At 36.7% G+C, this 25040-nt stretch overlaps 1 protein-coding gene and 1 pseudogene across 1 annotated transcript; one reads left to right on the forward strand and one right to left on the reverse strand.

Annotated features, from left to right (window-relative positions):
• Positions 1–1484: 1484 nt before the first annotated feature.
• On the reverse strand, positions 1485–4535 carry LOC132172670 ((3S,6E)-nerolidol synthase 1-like). Its single transcript, XM_059584214.2, has 7 exons — positions 4281–4535; positions 3932–4202; positions 3469–3841; positions 3151–3369; positions 2929–3067; positions 2546–2794; positions 1485–2006 (listed from the first exon to the last, which is right to left on the reverse strand). Exons 1-7 carry the CDS (start codon positions 4461–4463, stop codon positions 1716–1718), a joined length of 1725 nt encoding a protein of 574 aa, XP_059440197.2. The 5' UTR covers positions 4464–4535; the 3' UTR covers positions 1485–1715.
• An 18680-nt stretch (positions 4536–23215) lies between these two features.
• Positions 23216–24459, forward strand: LOC148589916 (uncharacterized; annotated as a pseudogene).
• Positions 24460–25040: the final 581 nt, after the last annotated feature.

Genomic DNA, 25040 nt, shown 5'->3' on the forward strand with positions numbered 1-25040 from the left:
TGCTGTCCATCAGGTGAGTCAATTTATGCTGCTCCTCGGTCCACTCATTTCTCAGCTGTTCTACGCATTCTTCGGTACCTGAAGGGAACATTATTTCATGGGCTTTATTTCTCCTCTCAGTCTCCTCTACAGCTGCATGCTTATACTGATGCTGATTGGGCGGGTGATCCAACAGATCGTCGCTCTACCACTGGTTATTGTTTTCTACTTGGCACCTCGCTTATCTCTTGGTGAAGTAAGAAACAGACTGTTGTTGCTTGATCTAGTACTGAGGCAGAATATCGTGCTCTAGCTGACACTATTGCAGAGCTTCTTTGGTTGCGATGGTTGTTACAAGATACGGGTGTCTCTCTTTCTTCTGCTACTCCTGTACACTGTGACAACAAGAGTGCTATTCAAATTGCTCATAATGATGTTTTTCATGAACGGACAAAACATATTGAGATTGATTGTCATTTTGTTCGTCATCATCTTCTTCAGGGCTCACTACAGCTTCATTCTGTCACGTCCCGTAATCAGCTCGCAGACATCTTTACAAAGTCACATCCTCCAGGGCGTTTTCGTGATCTTGTATCCAACCTCAAGTTGGTCTCTCGCACTCCACCTTAAGCTTGTGAGGAGCTGTTAGATAATATTATGTTATTGCTATTTACTTTCTTTGGTATTCTAAGTTTACTAGGTTTACCTTTTCTTATTCTACTAGGTCTGTATTATTCACCTATATATAGGCCTCTTCTGTACATTATATCGTGTGATTCAATATACAACTTTATTCTCAACAGAAACGTTGTCGTTGCGATGGAAGGAGCTAGACGTGCGTTTAGAGTGACTTAGGGTGAGAGGGAGAGCGATAAACGCTAGTTAATAAAAAGAAGGGTCAAAAGGCATTGATTAAGGAAAAATCATGTTTTAATAAAGGGAGAGATCTTAATGCATTAAGACACTTAATTCATTAAAATAAAATAGAAAAGTGAAAAACCCTTTCAATATTTGCAATTTGCACGGTTCAACTATTAAAAATTATGAGTAAAAAAATTTAAAATTTAAACAAAATATTGTCAGTGTGAAAAGGTTACCTCCTATTTGAATTTTTAGGCTAATAGATCCTGTTTTTGTTAATGTTAGTGAGTTGAAAAAGAGAAAGAGAGAGGTGGAGAGAGTCGATCGTGGAGAGAAAAAAGACGAGAGAGGCTAATGTTGGATAGTGGAGAGAGTTGGGAGAAAGGGACGTGGAATGAGAATGAGAATGAAAGACTGTAAAGAGAAAAAAATTGCGCACGTCTGTTTTTTTTCTTTTTCTTTTTCATATGGAAACCACAGATTGGAAGCTGATGAATTTGAGTTGATGGTGGTTATGGCAAGGAAGCTTTGGCTCCGAAGAAACCCGAGGAATACCCAATGGGAGGGATTTAATTCATCCTTCTCAACCGGTCATACTTAACAGTTTAAATATAAATTATGGCCAAATTATAGATTTATATAAATGTAACCATTAAAAAAACATATCTAATACATACATAATCTTAACACAGTAAGAGCTTGGGAATTGAAGATAAAGGCTTTTTCAGAACATCAAGTTGAAGGAGTAATTTTACTTGATGGCTGGCAGCTCATTGGCATAGTTTTTAATACATCCAATAAAGCTGTTTACAATATAGAAATTACGCAAAGGCTTGATATATATATATATATATATATATATATATATATTTCCCTTAAAGTGAGACGCTTTCATAAAGCACGGATTTCAAATGCTCCTGGAAGCTTGGAAGGCAATGGTTGTCGTCATAATTATACAACAATGGAACCATTCTTGCAATATTAAGAGAAGCCTTAGTGAATACTGCTGGAAATGGATTTGGAGAGAGGCACTCTTTGTTTAGCCGCTTCCATGCATCTGCAATCATACTCACAACCTTCTCTCGTGCCTCTTTGATGGAGCAACCTTGGTGTTCCTTCACGTAGTAGTCTATGTATGATCCATCGCGCCCTTCTTGACTCTCATCCTGCACTCACATCAACCATTTTGTGTAAAGAATTTTCAATTTCTCTTTGAAAATATTCTTAAACATATTTTGATTTCAGGAAATATTTCCTTGTGATTTCTGTAATAAATTTTTTTTTGGTCTAAAAATCTTGGCCGAGGGTCCCCAACAAATATTGTCGCAATGCCTCACAAGTCGACACAAGTTACCTGTGGCAGGTACAGATAGGACCGCAGCTTGCACCACAAAAATGTTGGCCAAATGACTAGAAATGACATGGACGTCACTTTAATGACCATTCCATTCATTTATATTCCTTGTACTTTATCTTTTTTCTTTTTTCTTTTTTTTTTATTTATGTGGTATCGTGTTTTTAGTTCTTCATATGATTGAACGGTCGAAATTAAAAGTATAGCAACAGAGATTCATAAAATATCACCTGATATTTTACTGGCCAAACAAAAAACCCAAACCAATAAAGGAGACGATATATGGCAAATTTTAGTTCTATTTTGGTGAATTTTTAAAACAGAAGAATATCTTAATAATTGGCAGCTTACCATGGCACTTCCCAAGTCATCCCAAAGCCGAAGAATTGTGGCCGGCGAAGAAATAATGCCCGGTAGGTTATCCACAAGATCTTCAGTTTCCTTGGTTACACGTTGGCCCAAAAGAAAGAAAGTGTGAACAAGTACGACATGAACCCCTGAACTAATAACTGCATTTTCCAAATACTCTTCTGACTTGGGTGAGTGCCCAGAAGCAAACCATTTAGCCTCTACTAGAAAGGCATTGCACAAACTCGCCCACTGCAGTTGCAACAATCATGGAGATGTGCGTCATATTTATAATTTTCATGAAGATATATATATGCTTTATTTTTATTGACAATAAATATTTTTCTTTTCAGATGGTATGATTAATTATTGACATATATATATACCGTCTTTCTTAGAGCGTCTATTGGGTTCCATCCATGCTTTTGATGTATCTTGTTACTAATTTCATTGGTGATGTCGTAAAGAGCCTTGAAGCATATCTTCATGTACTCGGGTAGTTGCTCAAGAGCAGCAAAATCCCATCTGTGTGCAATTTATTAATCAGTAATATTGGTTGATAGGGCAAGAGAAGAGAAAATTAATTCCTGTGATATATAGATGCATACTTGTTGACAGCTTTTGTGAAGAGAGTGAGTTCCTCAATCGTTCCATAAACATCGAAAATGTCGTCTATTATGTAAATAAGAGAAATGGGTTTTGTGAGCTCAACCCTTTCGTCTGACATGTCTGGATCTGTAAGACACACCATTGAACAAATGTACCATTTGAGTGGTTGGTTCCTTGCAAACTTTAGCTCCTTAGACAAACCAAGATCTGCCCACCATCTATATATGATGAAAAAGATTTACGTTAATTAGAGGTGAATAATTATCTTGGCAATTATGCATGAGATCAAGTTGTGGATCAATATATATTAAACTTACTTGGAAATTTGAGCAATTTCCTTTTGGTGCATGGATTGGACCATATTGAAATCCATTTTTGCTAGTAGTTCTAAATCATTCGGCCATCCATTTATCTGCTGAAAATTACCAAAAAAGCTTTTGGCCATGAACCTTGCCAAGCTTTTGTGGTAAGGATGCCTCAAAGTATTCCCAACAACTCTGACTTGGCTCTCATCAAGATGTCTCACCCGTGCATTCAGCTGCTGCTCGCTAAACTTTCCAGCTTCATCAAGTATGTCTTCATCTTCTATATTTAGTTGTGAAGCTTCATACAAAGCCATCAATCCGTTAATATCTTCAGCCAGTTCTTTGTTGAACTTTCCCTCTTTGCCCTTAAAGTTGTTAAATATATCTATTCCAAACCATAATTAATGGCGTTAACATATAGATATAGAATAAGCTAGGTTTAAGGGGTAAAGAAAGGTTATTAATTAATACCGACCGGCAGGCACATAGTAGCCTTGTTGCCTCAACAGTCGAAAGCGTAGAGCAACCTTATGAAGCTCATGACCGCAGTCACCGCCATGAGCCACGTATTTTACATAATGCCCATGTAAAATTGCTCCAATCTCTTCTTGAAAGTAGTTGTCAATTCCCAGACGTTGGATAGCATCAATCATGTATAAACTTTCAAATGTATGATCTTCTCCTATTTTCCTTAGCACATGCCTGCATACTTCCATTTTTTGTTTATGTTGGACACCAACACTACCCTGCATATCGACCGACCGTGTCAGTTTTAGAAAATTGAATAATAAGGTGATAAAGACAAAATACGGCACAAAACATACCATATCATGTTTAATTCCATAGTTGTGTGGTTCTAAGGGAGGAGAAGCCGATGTGAGATCATGAGCAATGCTCCAATAGTGTTGAGCACTAGTCATGGAGCTCAGGCTGTAGGGGTTTGGATTGTCAGTATGTGAATTTGGGGCATTAGAGGGAGCAAAGAAGGATTCAGTCGTCGATGCCATGGAGGAGGAGAAATGAGTATATCTCAGAGCTAGTGATTGAGAGAGGGAGGGAGGGAGCCGAGAGATTTTTCTTTCGGAAAGTTTTATGGTACGTAATTAAGAAGATGGTCTTGATCCTATTTATAGTTTTTTTCACGTGCGCCCACTTATCAAAAGTTTCATACATATCATCACTATATACGTACGTCCGCTGTTACGGATCACGTGTAACACGTTGGGAGATAAAGCTGTATTTTTTGTGAACTCAGGTATGTAATTCAAATTATAGAAACTAAAGAGAAAATGTCACGTGTTTTTCAATTTTTTTTTTTTTTTTGACGTGACACAGTAAAAGTTATTATTGATGTGAAACATGCCCGACCGAGCACAAATTCTGAGAACTTACTTCGTGCTTGTCTTTTTTCAGCACCTATGACCTACCGAGAGCCTGTCCTGATTACCACATGTAGACAACATTAAATGCGTTTGTCCCGGTAGACCGGTTTCAAAGCGTGCTCCCATTGCGAGTAGGAATGGGCAAAACCCGCTCGATCGGTATTGACCCAGCCGGACCTATGTTATCAACCGCAGCCGATTAACAGTTAATAATCACATATCTAAACCGTATTCGCATCTCCATGTACAGTTTTACGCAAAATCAAACCAGACCAAGCTCTTCTTCAAATTGTGATTGCTAATTCTAATTCGTCAGTTCTCTCTATTAGAAGATAAAATCTGATTAAGTCAAGTATATCCAAGCAAGGCAACAATCTTATAATTTACTCATCTATGTTTTATGAGATTGCATATTACTTTCCATCACAACTCATGATTTACGTCATAATATATGGGATGTGCTCCCTTCATATGCCTATATATTGTTCTTTCTTGTAATATTCAAATTACTAAATAAAGATGTAATCATTTGTATTATCTTCTTCTTCTATTTCTTCTTCTCTTTCCAAATTTTCTTCCTTTAGCATGTATTTTCACACTCTCCATGTTTTTCTCAAAATCTCGGGTTTTAAAGGTAGCCCCTTTCATTGTCGTTCTCAAATTCGCTGCAAAAGAGATTTTTGATGCTAAACCTGAATTTTTCTGTCTATGCATGAAATTCGATTCAATTTGGCTTGGCTCAAATTCACATTCCATTTCCAATACCGGCCCCTTGGGTCAAAATTCGAAAACCACCCAATTTCGGTCCAAATGGGTTCAGTAACAAGTCGATGGTCACTGCGAGAATGAACTTTTAGCCATAAGATATTGTATTATAAATAATAGGAAAAAGTAGGCATACCCTCGTCAAAGTATCACTTTATTATTAATGTCCCTCATAAACTATTAATTTGGTCAATATTTCCCTAAACTACAAAATAAATAAATAAAAAGTAATGCCCACCCGAATGACAAAAATACCATTAGTAAAAGAAAAATCTAAAAAATTAAAAATTGTTAGAAAAAAAAAAAAAAAAAAAAAAAAAACACCCAAGGAGGTGGCTGAACCAATATCTCCAACACCTGGGGGTGGTCCCTCGAGCCTTTTTTGGGAGTTGGTTTTCGAACTATCACTTCTTTATTCTTTATTATTTTTACTTTTTTGTTCTTTTTTTTTTTCAAATTTATTGAAATATGTTTGTCTTATTAAATAAATTTATGGTCTTTTTTGTCTGTCCTTGGAAGGCATTGACATTTTTCTAGTAGTTTAAGTGTGACCTTGACACAATTGATTGTTTGAAGGGGACTTTGACAATGAGATGCTAGTTTGAAAAAGTTATGTATAATTTTCCCTAGATAATATCATAGATTTAGAAGAGTTTATGCTAGGTTATAAAAGGGCTCCTGAATTAGGGCCAATTTTAAAAGAAATTTCTTTTGAGATACAAACTTTGTAAAAATTAAAGTTTAAGAATATGATTACAAAAACGGTGATACGTACTTCTAAAGTTAGTGAAAATTTTTCCTAATAACTTTGAGTAGGATCGGATTTAGTGTTTCACTTATAAATTATAGGGAAAACTTCACATGCAAAGACTCTTGGAACTTTCACTTGTTTTGAGAATACCTCCCCAAAGTTGTAAAACTCTCAATTTTATTCATCAAACTTCTAATTTGATGCAATCTACCCCCTCAGGCAGTAAAACAAATAGTAAAAGAGATGAAATGACATTTCTACCCTTAAAACTTTTATAAAATTCTAAATTTACACTTAATTTCAAATTAAATTTTTTTTGGTATTTTTCATAGGTTCGGGTAGGAGTTAATGCCAAAAACTAATGGAGGGGATAGATTGCATAAAACTAAAAGTTCAAAGAGTAAATTTTTTTTTTTTTTTTTTTTTTTTTTTTTTCGAAAATTCAATAAGTCTATTATAAGAAACCCTTAAAGAAAAAAAATAAATAAATAAATAAATTACTTGGTCGTTAGATAAGCCCTAGTCACTTTCAGAGCACTTGTGGCCGGCGTACTTCACAAGCTGATGTGAAGCACTCAAGACGATCGACGGCCACTCGATCGAGTGCTTGATTCAATTATTGTAGACAATAGTACTCAGACTAACGTCGATCCCATGGGCCACCATTTTTTTCTTGCTTGCAAGTTTCCAATAGACTGGTCCTCCACTAATACCCCCCTTGTTAATTTCCTCGCCAGTAGTACAGTTGGTCTCATCCACTCAATTTCCACAACTCCTGATCTCAAAGAAACTAATTAGAACTTTTGCACCTTCTCTAGAGATGTTAATTTGCAGCCTCCCATGTGGAAAATTATTATGTCCTTCTTTGAATTAGGGTTTGAGGAAATGAAGGACGGTCGTAGGACCACCATTGATAGTGGGAATATTCAACGACGTCTGAAGAAATTAAACACGTTACAGTCCTGCTCATTCATTTCTCATCTATCTTTTTCCATAATATATAATTCCAACGCCTATCATTCAGACTAGCTAGTGCTGGTCATTTTCAGCGTGAATCAGGTGGTGCCTCAATAAAAATTGAGGCATAATTAGCAGGCAAAAGTTAATATGATAATCTATTTTATCTTTAGGGTAAGGTAAACTTTTGTAAAGTAGGGATTTAATTAGTTGTGTTATAAAATTGACGACACGTGCGTAATCGGAACTCGATCGTAATAACCACAAACTAAAATCAATGCGTGATCATAGCAAGCATATATAACATATAAAAATGAACCTTCTTCCCCAATTTTTTATTTTTATTTTTTGAATAACACAATGGTGAGTTTATTGATGCTCAGGCTTTGCAGCAGTTCCTGTTTGTCCTCTCTCTAAGGTTGATTTCAACAGCGATCTACAGAGTGGAATTTTTTTTTTTTTTTTTTTTTTCAATTTCCTTTAGTTGTTTTCTAAGGATTTGTTTGTACGAAACTTTAAGAGTAACAATCTAATTAGATCTCTGATCTGTCTTTTATTTTCTCTCTGGTTCTTTCCTATGAGCAAATCATTGACCGATAGTGGAGAAATTATCATGCATATGAAAGAATTGTTACCGATGGTAAAGACCTCAAAGGGGATTGCGTTTGGTAATGCACTTATAGTGGAGATGGAAAAGCCAAAAAATCACTGTCTAATTGAGAAAGTTGTGATGGACGGGCACTGGCTAGAGCCGTGGTTTGCCGGAATATGCTATAGATATAGAAATTGATTGGAACTGTAACATCCAAAGAGTTAAACAAAGCATAGATCAAATTTGGATGAGAGAAATTTCTTATTGTAGTTATGATATTGTTTTATTAGAGCAAAATGCTTTATTTTTATGAAATGAATAGAGAAGAATCATTGTTATAAAAATAAATAAATAAATAAAATAAGACATCCTTAATTTTATTATTATTTTTTTGACAAATTTAATATATAAAAAAATGAGGACTCTTTATTAATTAGGGACCTTAAGCAGTAGCTAGCATAATTGGCCTAGAAATAAATTCCAGCGCCCCTGTGACAGAATATACTTATTACCATGTGACATTAAGCCAACCTTGTGCCAATGAAACTGACCGGTACTGTACCGGGCCTTTTCCTCAATTTCAAAAAAAAAAAAAAAATCTTTACCTTAAAATTAATTTCAATATTTTTACTTTTTATACTATATCAATTTTTTTTTTAATTATTATTATTTAAATAAAAAAATCACTACAAAACAAATTTTTTATACTTTTTCATATAAAATATATTTTTTTTGCTTTTCTCCACAAAATATTTTCACTAAAACTAATCAAACACATATTCCTAAAAAGACACTACAGTGTCGGCAGTGGCCCGGGCCTTTTGGCAAGTTGTTGTCATCCTCCTGTTTTGAATTTAAACATTTTTTTTTTCTTTTCAAATGTTGGTAGGTTGACTTACTTGTCGACACGTTGATTCTGTTCTTGAACCCACTTTCTTAAAGAAATAAAAGGCGACAAGATTGTGTATGAGAGTTATATGTAGACATCCACGCGTAGCAATAGCCACTAATAGCTTGCCTAATTTTGGGAATAATATTCTCTCCGGTCTGAACTAGAAAATATTCGGTTCATGATTAAAATTTATTCTTAAAAATTCTAAAACCATAAATAGGACATCTGCCCCCTAACTAAAAATAATAATAAAATATTATTTTAAATTTAAATAAAAATACAAAAAATAATAAAATATTAAGAGGTGGCTGGGCACCCCGTTGGAGGTGGCCAGACCACCACAGTTTGGGGCTGGGGTGGCTTCGGTCACCCCAGATGGCCGGTCTGGGGTGGCAGAAGCCACCCCTAAGCCCAACGGGGGTGGTCCGATCACCCGAAAGCGCCAAACAAATTATTATCTTTTTTTTTTTAGATTTGGCCATTGGGGGTGGTGGTCCGGCCACCCCCAAGGGCCAAACGAATTTTTTTTTTTTTTGAGATTTGGCCCTTGGGGGTGGCCCGGCCACCCCCAAGGGCCATGGGGTGGCTTCGGCCACCCCAGACCCCCCAAGGGCCAAACGAATTCGAAGCCAAACCAACCCCAAACTGGGGTGGTCCGGCCACCCCATTGAGGGTGGCCTTAATATTTTATTATTTATTTTTATTTAAATATAAAATAATATTTTATTATTATTTTTAGTTAGTAGACATATGTCCTATTTGTGGCTTTAGGATTTCTAAGAATAAATCCTAACCATGAACTGAATATTCTCCAGTCTAAAATGAATTGGAGATGATCCTATTCCCTAATTTTGTAGCTCCTTTGATTACTTTGTAGCTACATTAATCGTCCCTTAATTACGACCATTTAAATGTCCTTATTGCAGCATTAATTCTATGTGTAAAATATGTCCTGACCTCCTTTCATATTAGGGTTTGAGGAAATTAAGGATTGGTGGTCGTGAGGAAAGTAGGAATGTTCAACGTCTGAGAAACACGTTACAAACTTACAATCCAAAAGAATGGCCGCAGGTAACAGCTTAATTTTCTATCCATCTCATCGCTTTCTTCCCTTTTTTTTTTCAAAGAGAAATGAAAACAACGACAAAGGAGTAAAGTTGAACAAATATTCTGTTCATCAATAATACTACGTACGTACAGTGGCATACGGAAGAGTATAGATGAGGTGGGGATCTGGCCAATACTTGCAACACGTATAATTCAAATTAGTACTGGCCATGCATCTTCAGCGTGAATCAGGTGGTGGGGCTCAATAAAAATCGAGACATAAGGCAAAAAGTTCATTAATATGAGGTATTTTTAATTTTAAAATATTAAAACACATTAATTTAGAAATCATTCTTTTAATTATTTGAGATGTTAGATTACTAATCAATTTTTCATGTTAAAATTTTGTTAATATATTATTCTCAATAGATATATAATATAACTAATTTTTTTTTATTTTTCTGGTAAGATAAACAATTATAAATATAATTTAATTAGTTGTGTAATAAAATCGGCTGAACTCATAATAACAACAAATTAAAATTAATCAACTTTGGTCCGTGACTATTAGTAAGTATAACATATAAAATATCAAAGAAATAAGGAATAATATAACAAAAAAAAAAAGATGCCGTTAAAGAAAATAAGAAGAAAAAATACAAAAAGAAGTGGGTCATGCTCTAGTTTATAATTTTTCTAAATTTTAAATATGGTACATCACTTAAATTCCATATGTCAACAATCGTAGAGCATCCCATGCGTGAATCACAAACATATCTCAGATTTCAAAAAGCGACGAAGACTTTTACGGACGATGAATCTGTATAATTAAACCAACCTGTCAAAGCTGGAGCTTGAATTATTTGTTGCCATGGGCCTACGGCCTCTTCGGCCACGTTTATATAGTACTATTACGTTACGTCATCAACCTGTTGACTCGCCGGCGTAGCACCTGGACATGCCCCACCCAAAGGAAAATGATACAACACCTTAAACACGCTATTTTATTAGGCGTTAATCTTTTCAATCTTTGACTGGTTGGAAGGTCTTCAATCGTTTTCATGGAGAAACATGCACGAGCAAACAACATGTGTGTGAAACCTAGCTAATAGTTTTAAGAATTAAAATTCTTCGATAAATCTTTTTAGTACTACATGATTAAGGAGTTTCAATGATAAAGTACTAAAATCTGGTTATGATTGATGGGAATAACTCAATGCACTTATAGTGGAGATGAAAAAGCCAAAAAAATCACTGTCTAATTGAGAAAGTTGTGATGGACGAGCACTGGCTAGAGCCATGATTTGCCGGAATATGCTATAGATATAGAAATTGATTGGAACTGTAACATTCAAAGAGTTAAACAAAACATAGATCAAATTTGGATGGGAGAAATTTCTTATTGTAATTATGATATTGTTTTATTAGAACAAAATGCTTTATTTTTATGAAATGAATAGAGAAAAATCATTGTTATAAAAAATAAAAAATAAAAAATAAGACATCCTTAATTTTATTTTATTTTTATTGAGACCTTTTATTATTTTTTTTTTGACAAATTTAATATATAAAAAAATGAGGACTCTTTATTAATTAGGGACCTTAAGCAGTAGCTAGCATAATTGGCCTAGCAATAAATTCCAGCGCCCCTGTGACAGAATATACTTAATACCACGTGACATTAAGCCAACCTTGTGCCAATGCAACAGATTGCTACTGTACCGGGCCTCTTCCTCAATTCCAAAAAAAAAAAAAAAATCTTCACCCTAAAATTAATTCTAATATTCCTACTTTTTATACAACATCAAAATTTTTTTTATTATTATTTGAATAAAAAATCACTACAAAACAAAATTTTTACATTTTTTTTATATAAAATATATTTTTTCACTTTTTTCCATAAAATATTTTCACTAAAACTAATCAAACACATATTCTTAAAAAATACTACAGTGCCGGCAGTGACCCGGGCCTCTTGATAAACACTATAGCTATGTTTGGCAAGGAGAAGCCCCGCACTGTAGCTGGAACGGTACTGTTCCAACTACAGTGCAATCTGACACCAACAGACGCTAATTTTGACTTTGTAATTTTTTTTTTTTTTAATTTTTTGTTAAAGCAAAATATTAAAAAAAAAAAAAAAAAAAAAAAAAAAAAAAAGGAGGGAGGAGAACGATGGGGTGGCTCCAGCCACCCCCAGCCCAATCTGGGGGTGGTTCGACCACCCCCATGGCCAAGGGGGTGGTCCGGCCACCCCCTTGGCCAAAAAAAAAAAAGAAAAGGGAAGGGGTGTATTTGGGGGTGGCCGGACCACCGGTATGGGGTGGCCGAAACTACCCCAGCCCTTTGGGGGTGGTCCAGCCACCCCGAAATACACCCCTTCCCTTTTTTTTTTTTTTTTTTTTTTTTGGCCAAGGGGGTGGCCGGACCACCCCCTTGGCCATGGGGGTGGTCGAACCACCCCCAGATCGGTCTGGGGGTGGCTCCAGCCACCCCCTTGGCCAAAATGGGGTGGCCGGGGTGGTCGAACCACCCCCAGATAGGCTTGGGGGTGGCTCCAGCCACCCCCTTGGCCAAAAATGGGGTGGTCCGGCCACCCCATTTTGGCCAAGGGGGTGGCTGGAGCCACCCCATCGTTCTCCGCCCTCCTTTTTTTTTTTTTTTTTTAATATTTTGCTTTAACAAATTTTTTTTTAAAAAAAAAAAAATTACAAAGTCAAAATTAGCGTCTGTTGGTATCAGATTGCACTGTAGCTGGAACATTACCGTTCCAGCTACAGTGCGGGGCTTCCCCTTGCCAAACATAACTTACAGATGAAGTTGTTGTCATCCTCCTGTTTTGAATTTAAACATTTTTTTTTTCTTATCAAATGTGGGTAGGTTGACTTACTTAGTCAACACGTTGATTCTGTTCTTGAACCCACTTTCTTAAAGAAATAAAAGGCTACAAGATTGTGTATGAGAGTTATATATAGACATCCACGTGTAGCAATAGCCATTAATAGCTTGCCTAATTTTGGGAATAAGATTCTCTCCGATCCAAAATGAACGGGAGAATATTCAGTTCATAGCTAAAATTTATTCTTAAAAATCCTAAAGTCACAAATAAGACATCTGTTCACTAACTAAAAATAATAATAAAATATTAAGAGGTGGCCGGACCACCCCAGTTTGGGGCTGGGGTGGCTTCAGCCACCCCAGACGGCTGGCCTGGTTTGGGGTGGCCGAAGCCACCCCCAGGCCCAACGGGGGCGGTCTAACCACCCCAAAGGGCCAAACAAATTATTATCTCTTTTTTAGATTTGGCCATTGGGGGTGGTCCGGCCACCCTCAAGAGCCATGGGGTGGCTTCGGCCACCCCAAACCCCCCAAGGGCCGAACGATTTTTTTTTTTTTTTTTTTTTAAGATTTGGCCCTTGAGGGTGGCCAAACCACCCCCAAGGGCCATGGGGTGGCCGAAGCCACCCCAGATTGGCGGTTTGGGGGTGGCCGAAGCCAAACCAGCCCCAAACTGGGGTGGTCCAGCCACCCCATTGAGGGTGGCCTTAATATTTTATTATTTATTTTTATTTAAATATAAAATAATATTTTATTATTATTTTTAGTTAGTAGACATGTGTCCTATTTGTGGCTTTAGGATTTTTAAGAATAAATCTTAACCATGAACTGAATATTCTCCAGTCCAAAATGAACTGGAGATGATCATATTCCCTAATTTTGTAGCTCCTTTGATTACTTTGTAGCTACATTAATCGTCCCTTAATTTATTTTTTATTTTTTTTGAAACATATCATACTCATTAATTGATAAAAGTTGCGAGCCTAAAGCTCTTACAAACAGAGTAAAAAGTTCTGAAGTAAATCATAGCTGAAGTTAAAGATACAGTCGTCAACAATAGACCAAATCAACCAAAACACAGCATCCGCTAACCTATGACTAAATATCAAGTTTAAAACTCAGATCTGCATCAAACAAACATCATCTAATGCATAGGTAGCGCTTATTCCTCGGCCTTGAGAGCAAAACCCCCAAGCCGATACTTATTCCTCTGCCTTGAGAGCAAAACTCCCAAGCCGATACTCATCATCCTCGACTCGAAAGCCAGGATAAAGTTCACTTCTACAATCCAAGAGTTTGGACCAGTAAAAATGGGCAGCAACCGGGCGCAACAAAGCAAGAGGAGAGAGCCTTATTACAAGCATAATTAAAACCATACAGGGAAATAAAGGGAACAATAAAACTAATGCAGGAAAAGAAATTACAGCAAAGAAAACCAAATACAGGGGAACTCAAAGGAAATACAAAACAGAAAAACAACAATATAGGGAAATAAACGCGAAAAACACTCAAAGCAGGTCACGGCAGCCGGAGGAGGCCGATTGCGAGCTGGCCGGAAACCGCCGTGGAAGGTGGCACAAAAAGCTTGGCGCGGGAGGGGTGCGTGAAAAGACCCGACAGCCAGCGATGAGCAGCGAAGCGAGCACGGAGGAGATCAGCGGCACACACAAACAAACATGGAGGGGGAGAGTTTGAGTAAAAACCTCCAAAAGCAGTACCTACTGAGAGAGAATACAAGCACAACAGAACAGAAAACACTAAAGATAGAAACAAGCTAACCGTCCCTTAATTACGACCATTTAAATGTCCTTATTGCAGCATTAATTCTATGTGTAAAATATGTCCTGGCCTCCTTTCATATTAGGGTTTGAGGAAATCAAGGACTGGTAGTCGTGAGGAAAGTCGGAATGTTCAACGTCTGAGAAACACGTTACTAACTTACAATCCAAAAGAATGGCCGCAGGTAACAGCTTAATTTTCTATCCATCTCATCGTTTTCTCTTTCTTTTTTTTCAAAGAGAAATGAAAACAACGACAAAGGAGTAAAGTTGAACAAATATTCTGTTCATAAATAATACTACGTACGTACAGTGGCCTACCGAAGAGTATTGATGAGGTGGGGATCTGGTCAATACTTGCAACACGTATAATTCAAATAGTACTGGCCATGCATCTTCAGCGTGAATCAGGTGGTGGGGCTCAATAAAAATCGAGACATAAGGCAAAAAGTTCATTAATATGAGGTATTTTTAATTTTAAAATGTTAAAACACATTAATTTAGAAATCATTCTTTTAATTATTTGAGATGTTAGATTACTAATCAATTTTTCATGTTAAAATTTTGTTAATATATTATTCTCAATAGATATATAATATAACTAAATTTTTTTATTTTTCTGGTAAGATAAACAATTATAAATATAATTTAATTAGTTGTGTAATAAAATCGACAGAACTCATAACAACAACAAATTAAAATCAATCAACTTTGGTCCGTTACTATTAGTAAGTATAACATATAAAATATCAAAGAAATAAGAAATAATATAACAAAAAAATAATAATAATAAATAGATGCGGTGAAAGAAAATAATAAGAAAAAATACAAAAAGAAGTGGGATCTTCTCTAAACAGAAAAAGCCTAGAGTCGAAAAAACTCTAAACAGTAAGAGCAAATTGCTCTAAAATAACGACATCATAAATACATTGGGAGATCTTCTCTATCCAGATATTAGAAACACCCACATTCCCTGCTATCTTCGCCAACCCATGCGCCGCTTCATTCAAATCCCTTTTAACATGTTCCACATTCCACCTCCTAAGGTTATATATATATATATATATATATATATATATATATATATATATAAACTCTTATAGTATGTCAAATTAATGACCTCTCATTTTATTTTTCTTAAAGATCTAGTTTTACCTTTTTAATTTTTTTAGCAAAAAGAATTATCTTTTAATTTTTAGAAGAATAAACGTCTTTATAAAAATAAAGAGAATCTTTTTGAAAGAAAAGTTTTTTTTTTTTTTTTTTTTTTTTTTTGTGTCTATTTCAATAACATGTGACATGCCAATTTTAAGTGATATTTTATAAAGATTTTGATGCTTAAATTCAACATGAATTCCATATTTCAACAAATCGTAGAGAATCCCATGCGTGAATCACAAACATATCTCAGATTGTCTGTAGCTAGCATCCCAAAAAGCGACGAAGACTTTTACAGACGATGAATCTCTATAATTGAAGCAACCTGTCAAAGCTGGTGCTTGAATTATTGGTTGCCATGGGCCTACGGCCTCTTCGGCCACGTTTATATAGTACTATTACGTTACGTCATTAACCTGTTGACTCGCCGACGTCGTACCTGGCCGGACATGCCCCACCTAAATGAAAATGATACAACACCTTAAACACGCTATTTTATTAGGTGTTAATCTTTTCAATCTTTGACTGGTTGGAAGGTCTTCAATCGTTTGCATGGTGAAACATGCACGAGCAAACAACACGTGTTTGGAAACCTTGCTAATAGTTTTAAGAATTAAAATTCTTCCATAAATCTTTTTCTAGCAGCATTCTCACCTATATCCCTCCGATTGTTAGTGAAAAGGACTTACCTCCCTCCACTTGGTCTACTTAGGGCTTTCTTTTATTTTCTTTTTGTAGTCGTGGTTGTGGATGTCGTAATTTCCTTTAAATGAATGTACCAAAAAAAAAAAAAAAATCTTGTATTATTTTAAGATATATACCCTGTTAGGGCGGAATTAAAATTTTAGATGAGGGATAAAACTAAAAATTAAAAATTTTAGAGGTATAAATTAATTTAGAGTGGTCCATTTCTTAGAAATACCTAAAATTCATAACAATTTTTCAAAATTTCGCAATTTATTATTATTATTATTTATTATTATTTTTTTTTTTAAAAGAGGAGCCCAGAGCCTAGCCCCAAGGCTATAAATAATTCAACCTCTATACGCTGTATTTTAGAGATAGAGGTTTTATAAAGAGAGAGAACAGTGTTTTTTCCCTGTTTGTTGTCAATCTTGATTCTTTTTTTTTTTTTTATTCAACATCTCTTATATATTGATTCTCATTTCTTCTTCATTATTGATATCGATTATAGAGTACTACATGATTAAGTGGTATGAATGATAGAGTACTAAAATCTGGTTATGATCGATGGGAGTAGCTCAATAATAAATTATTTTTATTTTTGCGTGGTACGTTATGTACAATAATAATCTGAGATTGAAATTATATTCCAGTACATGGAGCTTAGTCTTTGGCATGTTTCTTTTCTTCCAAAATGTTCAACATAATTATTGCCACATTTTTATGTTTCAGAATTTATCTTCCTTGGAGGGAGGAAGGTACTTTGTTAGGGGTGAACACCAATTTTAGATGCTCAACGAAATTAATTTACCACTCTTTATGCAAATTAAATAGTAACACAATAGCAAAATAATAATCAAGCAAACCCACAAGCAAGACACCAAGATTTTTACGTGAAAAACCCTCTAATGCGTAGGTAAAAATCACGGGACCTAGTCCAGTTAAATCTTCCACTATCAACAATAATGAGTTTACAATTGTCTTCCCTAGAGAAATATCTAAAGGTTATCACTACATCAATAATACATGCATTCTTGGATTAAACATAAATTCATCACCCTAAAGTGAATTCCAACAAGAATAAAGAAAGATCTCACCAAGTAGGTATTAGCAATCAAGCGATTGGAGAGGAATTCTAAGATCGACACCAGTCAATATGTAGCACTCGTCGTCAGGAGTAACACTCTAAATTAAATTGCATCAAGATCGAACCACAAACGACCTTCCAACTCTGACGGATGTGAAAAAAGGCCTAACCTTTTTTTTTCTTCTTTTTCTTTCTCTCCTTGTGCCGCACTGTTTCCTGCACCGCTTCTTTCTTTCTTCTCTCTCTTTTTTTTTTTTTTTTCTTTTGTCTCACGTTATATATATAGAGCACACAAAAGGGTTTAAAACCCTTTGTTGCTGCCACGTGGGATGGTCCCCATATAAAGAGGGACCACTCCCAACAAATCTCCCCCTCCCGATTATGTGGGGGGCTCCACCAAACCTGCCGCGCTTCTGCAAATTTCAAGCTTTTGTATAGGTAACGATTTTGTCATCATATCTGACGCATTATCATCAGTATGAATTTTCTCAAGCTGTAACAGCTTATCCTCCAGTGCATCACGAATTCAATGACACTTAACATCTATATGTTTCGATCTTGAATAAAAAGTTGAATTCTTACTGAAATGGATGGCACTCTGACTGTCACAATAAAGCACATACCTCTCTTGCTGTAGACCCAATTCTTGTAAGAACTTTTTCATCCATAACAATTCTTTGGCCGCTTCAGTGATAGCTATGTATTCTGCCTCTGTGGTAGACAAAGCAATACACTTCTGCAATTTGGACTACCATGACACTGCTCCCCCTGAATAAGTAATCAGGTACCCTGAAGTAGATTTTCTAGAATTAATATCTCCAGCCATATCTGCATCTGTAAACCCATCAAGCACCTGTTGACCACTGCTAAAGCATAAACATACTCTCAAAGTACCTCTGAGATACTTGATAATCCATTTCACAGCTGCCCAATGTTCTTTGCCAGGATTAGAAAGGAACTGACTGACAACTCCAACTGCATAAACGATGTCAAGCCTCGTACACACTATGGCGTACATCAAGCTACCCACGGCTGATGCGTAAGGCACTTTCTTCATTTCATCTTTTTCTTTCTCACTTGTAGGACTTTGCTTTGAACTCAACTTCAAATGCCCTGCAAGTTTAGAGCTCACCGGTTTTGCCTTGCTCATGTTGAACCTGTCCAATACCTTCTCGATATAACTCTCTTGTGATAGCCACAATTTTCCTTTCTTCCTATCACGAGAAATCTTCATACCAAGGATCTGCTTTGCGGGTCCCAAGTCCTTCATAGCAAAGGACTTACTCAATTCTTTCTTCAGTCTGTCAATTTTACGCCGGCAAGACTTGCCTAAGAATTTGTTCGTTCCTTTACGGGCCTCTACAAAGCTCTGATCACAACAACGGTACCGCCAATCAACAGATCAGGGTCAGACGAGTCCAAATCTATCGAGATCTTCACCAAAGACACTTTGACGCGCCTACACGCGCCACCATAAAGTGCTGCCTCCCAGTCCACGCGCCGATGCAGTGCCTCCACGCGCCGCCAGGTCAGGTGGATCAATCCGATTTCTGAACTGCTCCATAGATGCGGCACCGACGGTCACATCGCCACCAAGAACGCAGTCATACCACCACGGACGCACCCCCACGCGCTGGTGGAATCCTTTGCGCGTGGGATTCACGCACTACAGTACCGCCGCTGTTAGGCGCGTGCACCACACGCGCCAGGCGCTGCTTCACTATCTACCCTAGTGACACGTCAGCCCTACATCCACGTCATCAGTCTCTGCCATGTCATCAGCATTGCCATGTCAACCCATCTGCCACGTCAGCTCGCTGCCATGTCATCACAGCGTCCACGTCAGGGACCCTGCCACATCAGCAACTTGCTAGAGTTGACCTTGACCTTTGACTTTGACTTTGACCACTGAAAAGAGTTGACCAAGTGTTTCCTACTCAATTTTTCGTCCTGATTTCAAATTTGTGGTCTATTTTTGCTTTTGGCATATCTGTATGGCAGAAAACAAGATTCTTCTCCAAATTTAGGCGTTTGTTTTATGCGATTCAAGTTGGTTCATGCATTGTTTAATTCGGTTCCATAGCATTTTTCTTTGGCATAGTTCAATCCAATTCATTCTTTTTGGGGTAGGCACTCTCGGGTCAGACCAATATTTCCTTAGCTCCATGGGTTTTTGGGCCAAAGAAGCCCCTTTCAATAGGCCCACTTATGTCTTGTCAAATGCCGCCATCACTGGTCACTGCAACCTTTCCTAGGCCATCGATCCATTACTAGTGAAATTTTTTTTTTATTATTATTTTTTGGGTCAGACCTTTCAACGATCCAAGGGTTTCAAGCATGATTAGCCTCTTCAACCAACCTTGTTTAGCTCAGCCGACTAAGCGAGACGGTCCAAGGGTTACGGGCCAAACAAGCCCCTTTTAACCGGCCCTACTTTTCTCAGCCGACCAAGCGAGCTTCTTCATTACTAGTATATGGTTTTCAAATCAAATTACAACCAAGTGAATCAAGTTCCAGCTTAAATGCATTGCTCAATTCAGGCAAAATCCATCGGTCTCTAGCAACTTTTATGGCGTTACTCCAGTAAATCTTTTAGCACAAGCAGCTTTTTTCGGCGAATTCATTTTTCTTTCCTTTTTTCATTTATCCAAACTCAAGTTTACACAGTGAGTTTGAGGGGGGATGTTAAGAATATTATGTTAAAGTTATTTACTTGTTATTTACTTCCTTAAATATTATTAGTCTACTAGGTTTACCTTTCCTTAGTCTACTAGATTTACCTTTTATTAGTCTATTAGGTTACTTGCCTCTTTATAAATAGAGGCCTCTATATTCATTATTATTATCAGACTTAATACAATGTAGTCCATTGTGTGCTTCTGCTTTTCCTATTATTCTTCCGCTCTTCTATATCTCTCCATTATTCCAACATGCTATCAAAGCATTTTAACACCAGCAGCTTCTTCGTCATTTTTCCTACATTGAAGGATCCAAACTACTTTTTGCTTCTCTATGTCAAAATACACCCCAATAGTTTCTCTTAATCATTCCCTATATCATTAAAGTATTTGTTTTTGTTTTTTTAATTATATGTATATATAGATGAGAGGAGCGATGAAAGATGAGAGAGAATTGTGGACGAGAGAAGAGAGAGAATCATTTTTTTATATTTTAATAATCATAAGGATTGCAATTGTGGAACCCAAAATATTGGGTTCCATTGTAGCAATCCTAATGTTTAGGGTTCATTTAGGGGGTCTGCTGTAAAAATTTTTTGTGATTTTTTGAACATATTCCCTAAAACTTAGGAAACATACTCTCTTATAGGGAGTCTGCTGGGAATGCTCTTAGTTAGGGTGTGTGGGGCTCACGTGGTGTACAAGTCTTTCTTGTAAAAGGCTTTATAGTTTTTGTCTTATATGGAATCCAAGAATGACTTGTATTAGGAGAATTGGAGTGCACCGACTTTTCCCATGTATAAAGCCAAAGTTTTGTACGTGAATAGGGTGTGCAAAAAACACCAATAGAGCCGCACAAGTGAATTTGTGGGCTGCTGTTTGAAGGGCAGCAGATTAGTGCACCGCACCTCTTGTATTTTCTTCTTGGTTTCATGAGTTAGAGATGAGAGAAAATAAAGGAGAGAAGACAAAGAGCGTGACTGTTTTCTTCTTGATTTTGGAGGAGTCAAAATAAGAGAGAAAAAGAAAGGGTGCTACTGCGAGAGAGAAAAAGAAATAGAGACCAATAACCATCATATCTCAGCAAAAGAAGAACAGTTTGTATTCCTGTCTTTTGTATTCTCTTTAGGAAATAATCTTTATTGTGTGATAGTGAGATTTGAGTGTATTGGGGTTTTAGGTCTGAGTGATTTTCTCTTTACACTATATTTTTGTACTTCATCTTTCATAGTGAATTTCTTCATGATCGCTTCCGCCAGTGAATGTACCTCACATTGAGGGAACCACTTAAATTTTGGTGTTATCTTATGTGTGATTGTTCTCGCCTTATTTAACCGTAATTGTGATCGTGTATTTTTTGCACAACACCAACAATGTGGGTTTTTGACTATGTGACACCGCCCCTGTCTGCACCTTCTAGCCCATAGAAGCTAGAGATGGTTAGGCATCGAGAGAATCTCGATTCAATTAATAAATAAATGCATAGAATTTCCCAGAATACTTGGATATGAGATGAATTCTACTTCCAATTTTTTTATCCTCTTCGACGCTAATACAAAACTCTTTAAAAAAAAGAGTGTTTTCGTCCTAGAATTTAGAGCACTAGCAATGAATACTTTAAAGCCTCTTTTCTTAAATATTTTTTTTGGTATGGAGACAATCTCAATAGACTCAATTCTATTACGAAATAAATGCATAGAATTTACCAGACTTACTTGGAGATGGGATGAATTCTACATCCAATTTTTTATCCTCTTCGACATTGATACAAAACTCTTTAATTAGAAAGAGTGTTTTCATCCGAATACTTAAGCATGAGCAGCCTAGAGAACCTTTCCTTTCCTATATATATTGAAAAAAAAAAAAAAAAAAAAAAAAAAGACAAAAAGAAAAAAAAGGGGATGGCGGCTCAATTGCCGAAACAAACCCTCTAAGTGGTCAGGTGCACATTATGGTATGGGATCTCATAACGAAAATTAATGTAAGTCACCTTAGTACGCATTGATGCTCTAATATGGCTAAGCTAAGGACACGGAGTTAAGAGAGTGCTTATGATTCACATCATCTATGTAACGACACAAGAGAAAGCGCTAATTACATCTACGTTATCAGTCTAAAATGATTAGTTAATTTGAAGCTTTCTTAAAATTTTTTAGAAAGTCCAATTCCATCTAGTAATTAGGTAATGTGTGACTTAATACTCATAATTATCTTTATAAACCACATACTTTATGTGGGCTACTTTTCATCTTTTCAATATGAGACTAGAGTGTTATAATCTAAGCCTCTCTTTTGCAGCTCCTAATCGATAAGTGTTACGATGGTTGAGTTTAAGTAGAATAATCATAGTTAATCTTTCCCGCTTGCCCTTTTTAATAATAATAAAAAATAAATAAAAAATAAAAAATAAAAACACAAAAGGTCAAATGCAGCAAATACTCCATGCCGGCCGGTACAGCGGAGTGGCAGATCTCTTCGAGCTCTACAAGTATTTGGGATATGGATTCCTCCATGGATCTGACCAGTACAAAGGAAGAGCTGGGATTGAGATTTGAGAGTGGTTTGGAAGAGAATAAATAATAATTAAAACAATAAATAATTAAGAACATGTAAATAAATAATATTTAAATGATAAAAAGAAAGATAAAGAAAATTTATTATCGAATGTATTTGGATACTGTTTGGATGTGTGATTTTTGTATTCTTATATTATCGAAGAATAATATAAAATAAAATTATAAAAAATATAAGCTAAAATGAAAATAATTACAATATATATATATATTTGGGGTGGATTAGCCACAACTATTTGGGTGTGGCTCAACCACTTGCGAAAATTGCTTGGGGGTGGATCGGCCATCGGACAAAATTTTTTTTCAAATTGGGTTGAAAATTTGTCCATCGGCCACCCCTATACTCCAAAGGTAGTTCGGTTACCAACTCTAAAAATATATAAATTTTAAAATTTTTATTAATGATATTTTTTAGTTGGGTTGAGTTGGAAAAAGTAGGTGTTTTACCAAACATAAAAAAAAATAAATTGAGTTGGGTAGCTTTCCCAAACAAGCCAGGTTGCAAGCACCATCGAAATAGAAGTGGCAACAATAATGTGCATGACCTCGCCCAATAGGGGACTCAACCTACCCCATCCCCAAATGTATTCCATTTCCTGTCTTAAAGCCAACCGTTCCATTCAAGTTTGGAATGTTAAAACCCTAGTCGTAAAACCCTTCTCTACAACCATGTCTTCTCTCCACCGTCGTCTCCATGGCATCTTCAACAGTACTTCTGTCCGTGCAACAACCCAAACCAACACCGTCAAAGCCTCGGCCCGAAGCGCTCGCTCCAAAGAAGGCAGACTCGAAAAAGTGGTCGAGAAGTTCAAGAAATCCTCCGCGTCCCACCGCTTCCGCGCCTCGCACGGCATCTACGAGTCCACGGTTCGCCGCCTTGCTTCTGCCAAGTAATTCTCTATGATAGAAGAAATCCTCGAAGCCCAGAAGAAATACCCGGACATCTCCTCCGAGGGATTTGCAATCCGTCTTATCGCCTTGTTTGGTAAAGCGGGCATGTTTGACCATGCTCACAAGGTGTTCGAAGAAATGCCTGAGCTGAATTGTCCGCGTACATCGAAGTCCTTCAACGCCCTTTTGGCCGCTTGTGTGAACTCCAAGAAATTCGATAAAGTTGAGGAGCTTTTCCGGGGACTACCGCAAAGGGTGTCGATAGAAGTTGATTTGGTCTCTTATAATACTGTTATCAATGCATTTTGTGAGATGGGTTCGTTGGATACTGGGCTTTTGATGCTTGATGAGTTGGAGAAGAATGGGTTGGAGCCTGATTCGGTAACATTTAATACGCTTCTCAATGGGTTTTATAACAATGGTCGGTTTTCGGAGGGAGAGAAGATATGGTGTATGATGGAGAGCAAGAATGTTATTCCTGATATTAGAAGTTATAATTCAAGGTTGCGCGGTATGGTTCATGACAGCAGAATATCAGAAGCAGTTAACTTGATTGATGAAATGCAGAGCAAAGCAATTAACCCAGATGTGATGAGTTATAATGCTTTGATTAAAGGGTTTTGTAATGATGGAAAGTTGGAGGAAGCGAAATGGTGGTATAGGGAGCTAAGAAAAAATGGATGTAGTCCTGATTGGGTCACTTATGCGGCCCTTATTCCACGTCTGTGCGAAGAGGGTGATTTCGATATGGCAATTGAGCTATGTGTGGAGGTTATCAATCACCAGTTTATTATTGACACAGCGGTAATACAGCGTGCAGTGGATGTGTTGGTCAAGAAGGCAAAGATTGAGGAAGCTAAGGAGCTTGTAGAACTGGGAAATTCGAGAAAGCATTTCCAGTACAGGCTAAAATTACCTCTGGACAAGTAATTAAGTTGCTCTTTTGCTCTTGCATTTTCACTCTTCTATTTATTTCTTATGAAATTTTGCAAATGTCTTATCTTAGCCGATGGCAATGACATTGCTGAGGTGGGATTACAAGATATTAATATCGGCTTCAATTTAGTGCTTACCATGTGATAGTATTATCGTAGCCTTTTTGGTTGTGACCGTGTGATAATGTTATGTCTATTTTTATGATCAAGATGTCATAAGTCTTCATGGCCACAACCCGAGACATAAAGTTTCTTCATATAAAATTATAGAGTCTTAGTGTCTCAAATGACATTATGTAAGCTATCCCCTGCCTTTTAACTGAAGCTCACTCCTTTTACTCTTTTTCCTACGTTTAGGCTCTCACTCAAGTTATAAACAGCAGCTATCACGCAACAAGTTACTTTCCTCTGGCGACATTCCCATCAAACTTTTCTCCCACAAATCTAGTCATACCCAACGTAATTCAAGGTAAAAGCTTCAAATTCCCCTATTTTCTGTAATGTTCTTTGTGAGCATAGATTTGTTGTGTTGAACATGACTTGTTTTCCGGTATTCTTTTCTTTTGCTTTAAAGAT

Source organism: Corylus avellana, chromosome 1, assembly GCF_965113065.1.
Source record: "Corylus avellana chromosome 1, dhCorAvel1.hap1.2, whole genome shotgun sequence".
NCBI lineage: Eukaryota > Viridiplantae > Streptophyta > Magnoliopsida > Fagales > Betulaceae > Corylus > Corylus avellana.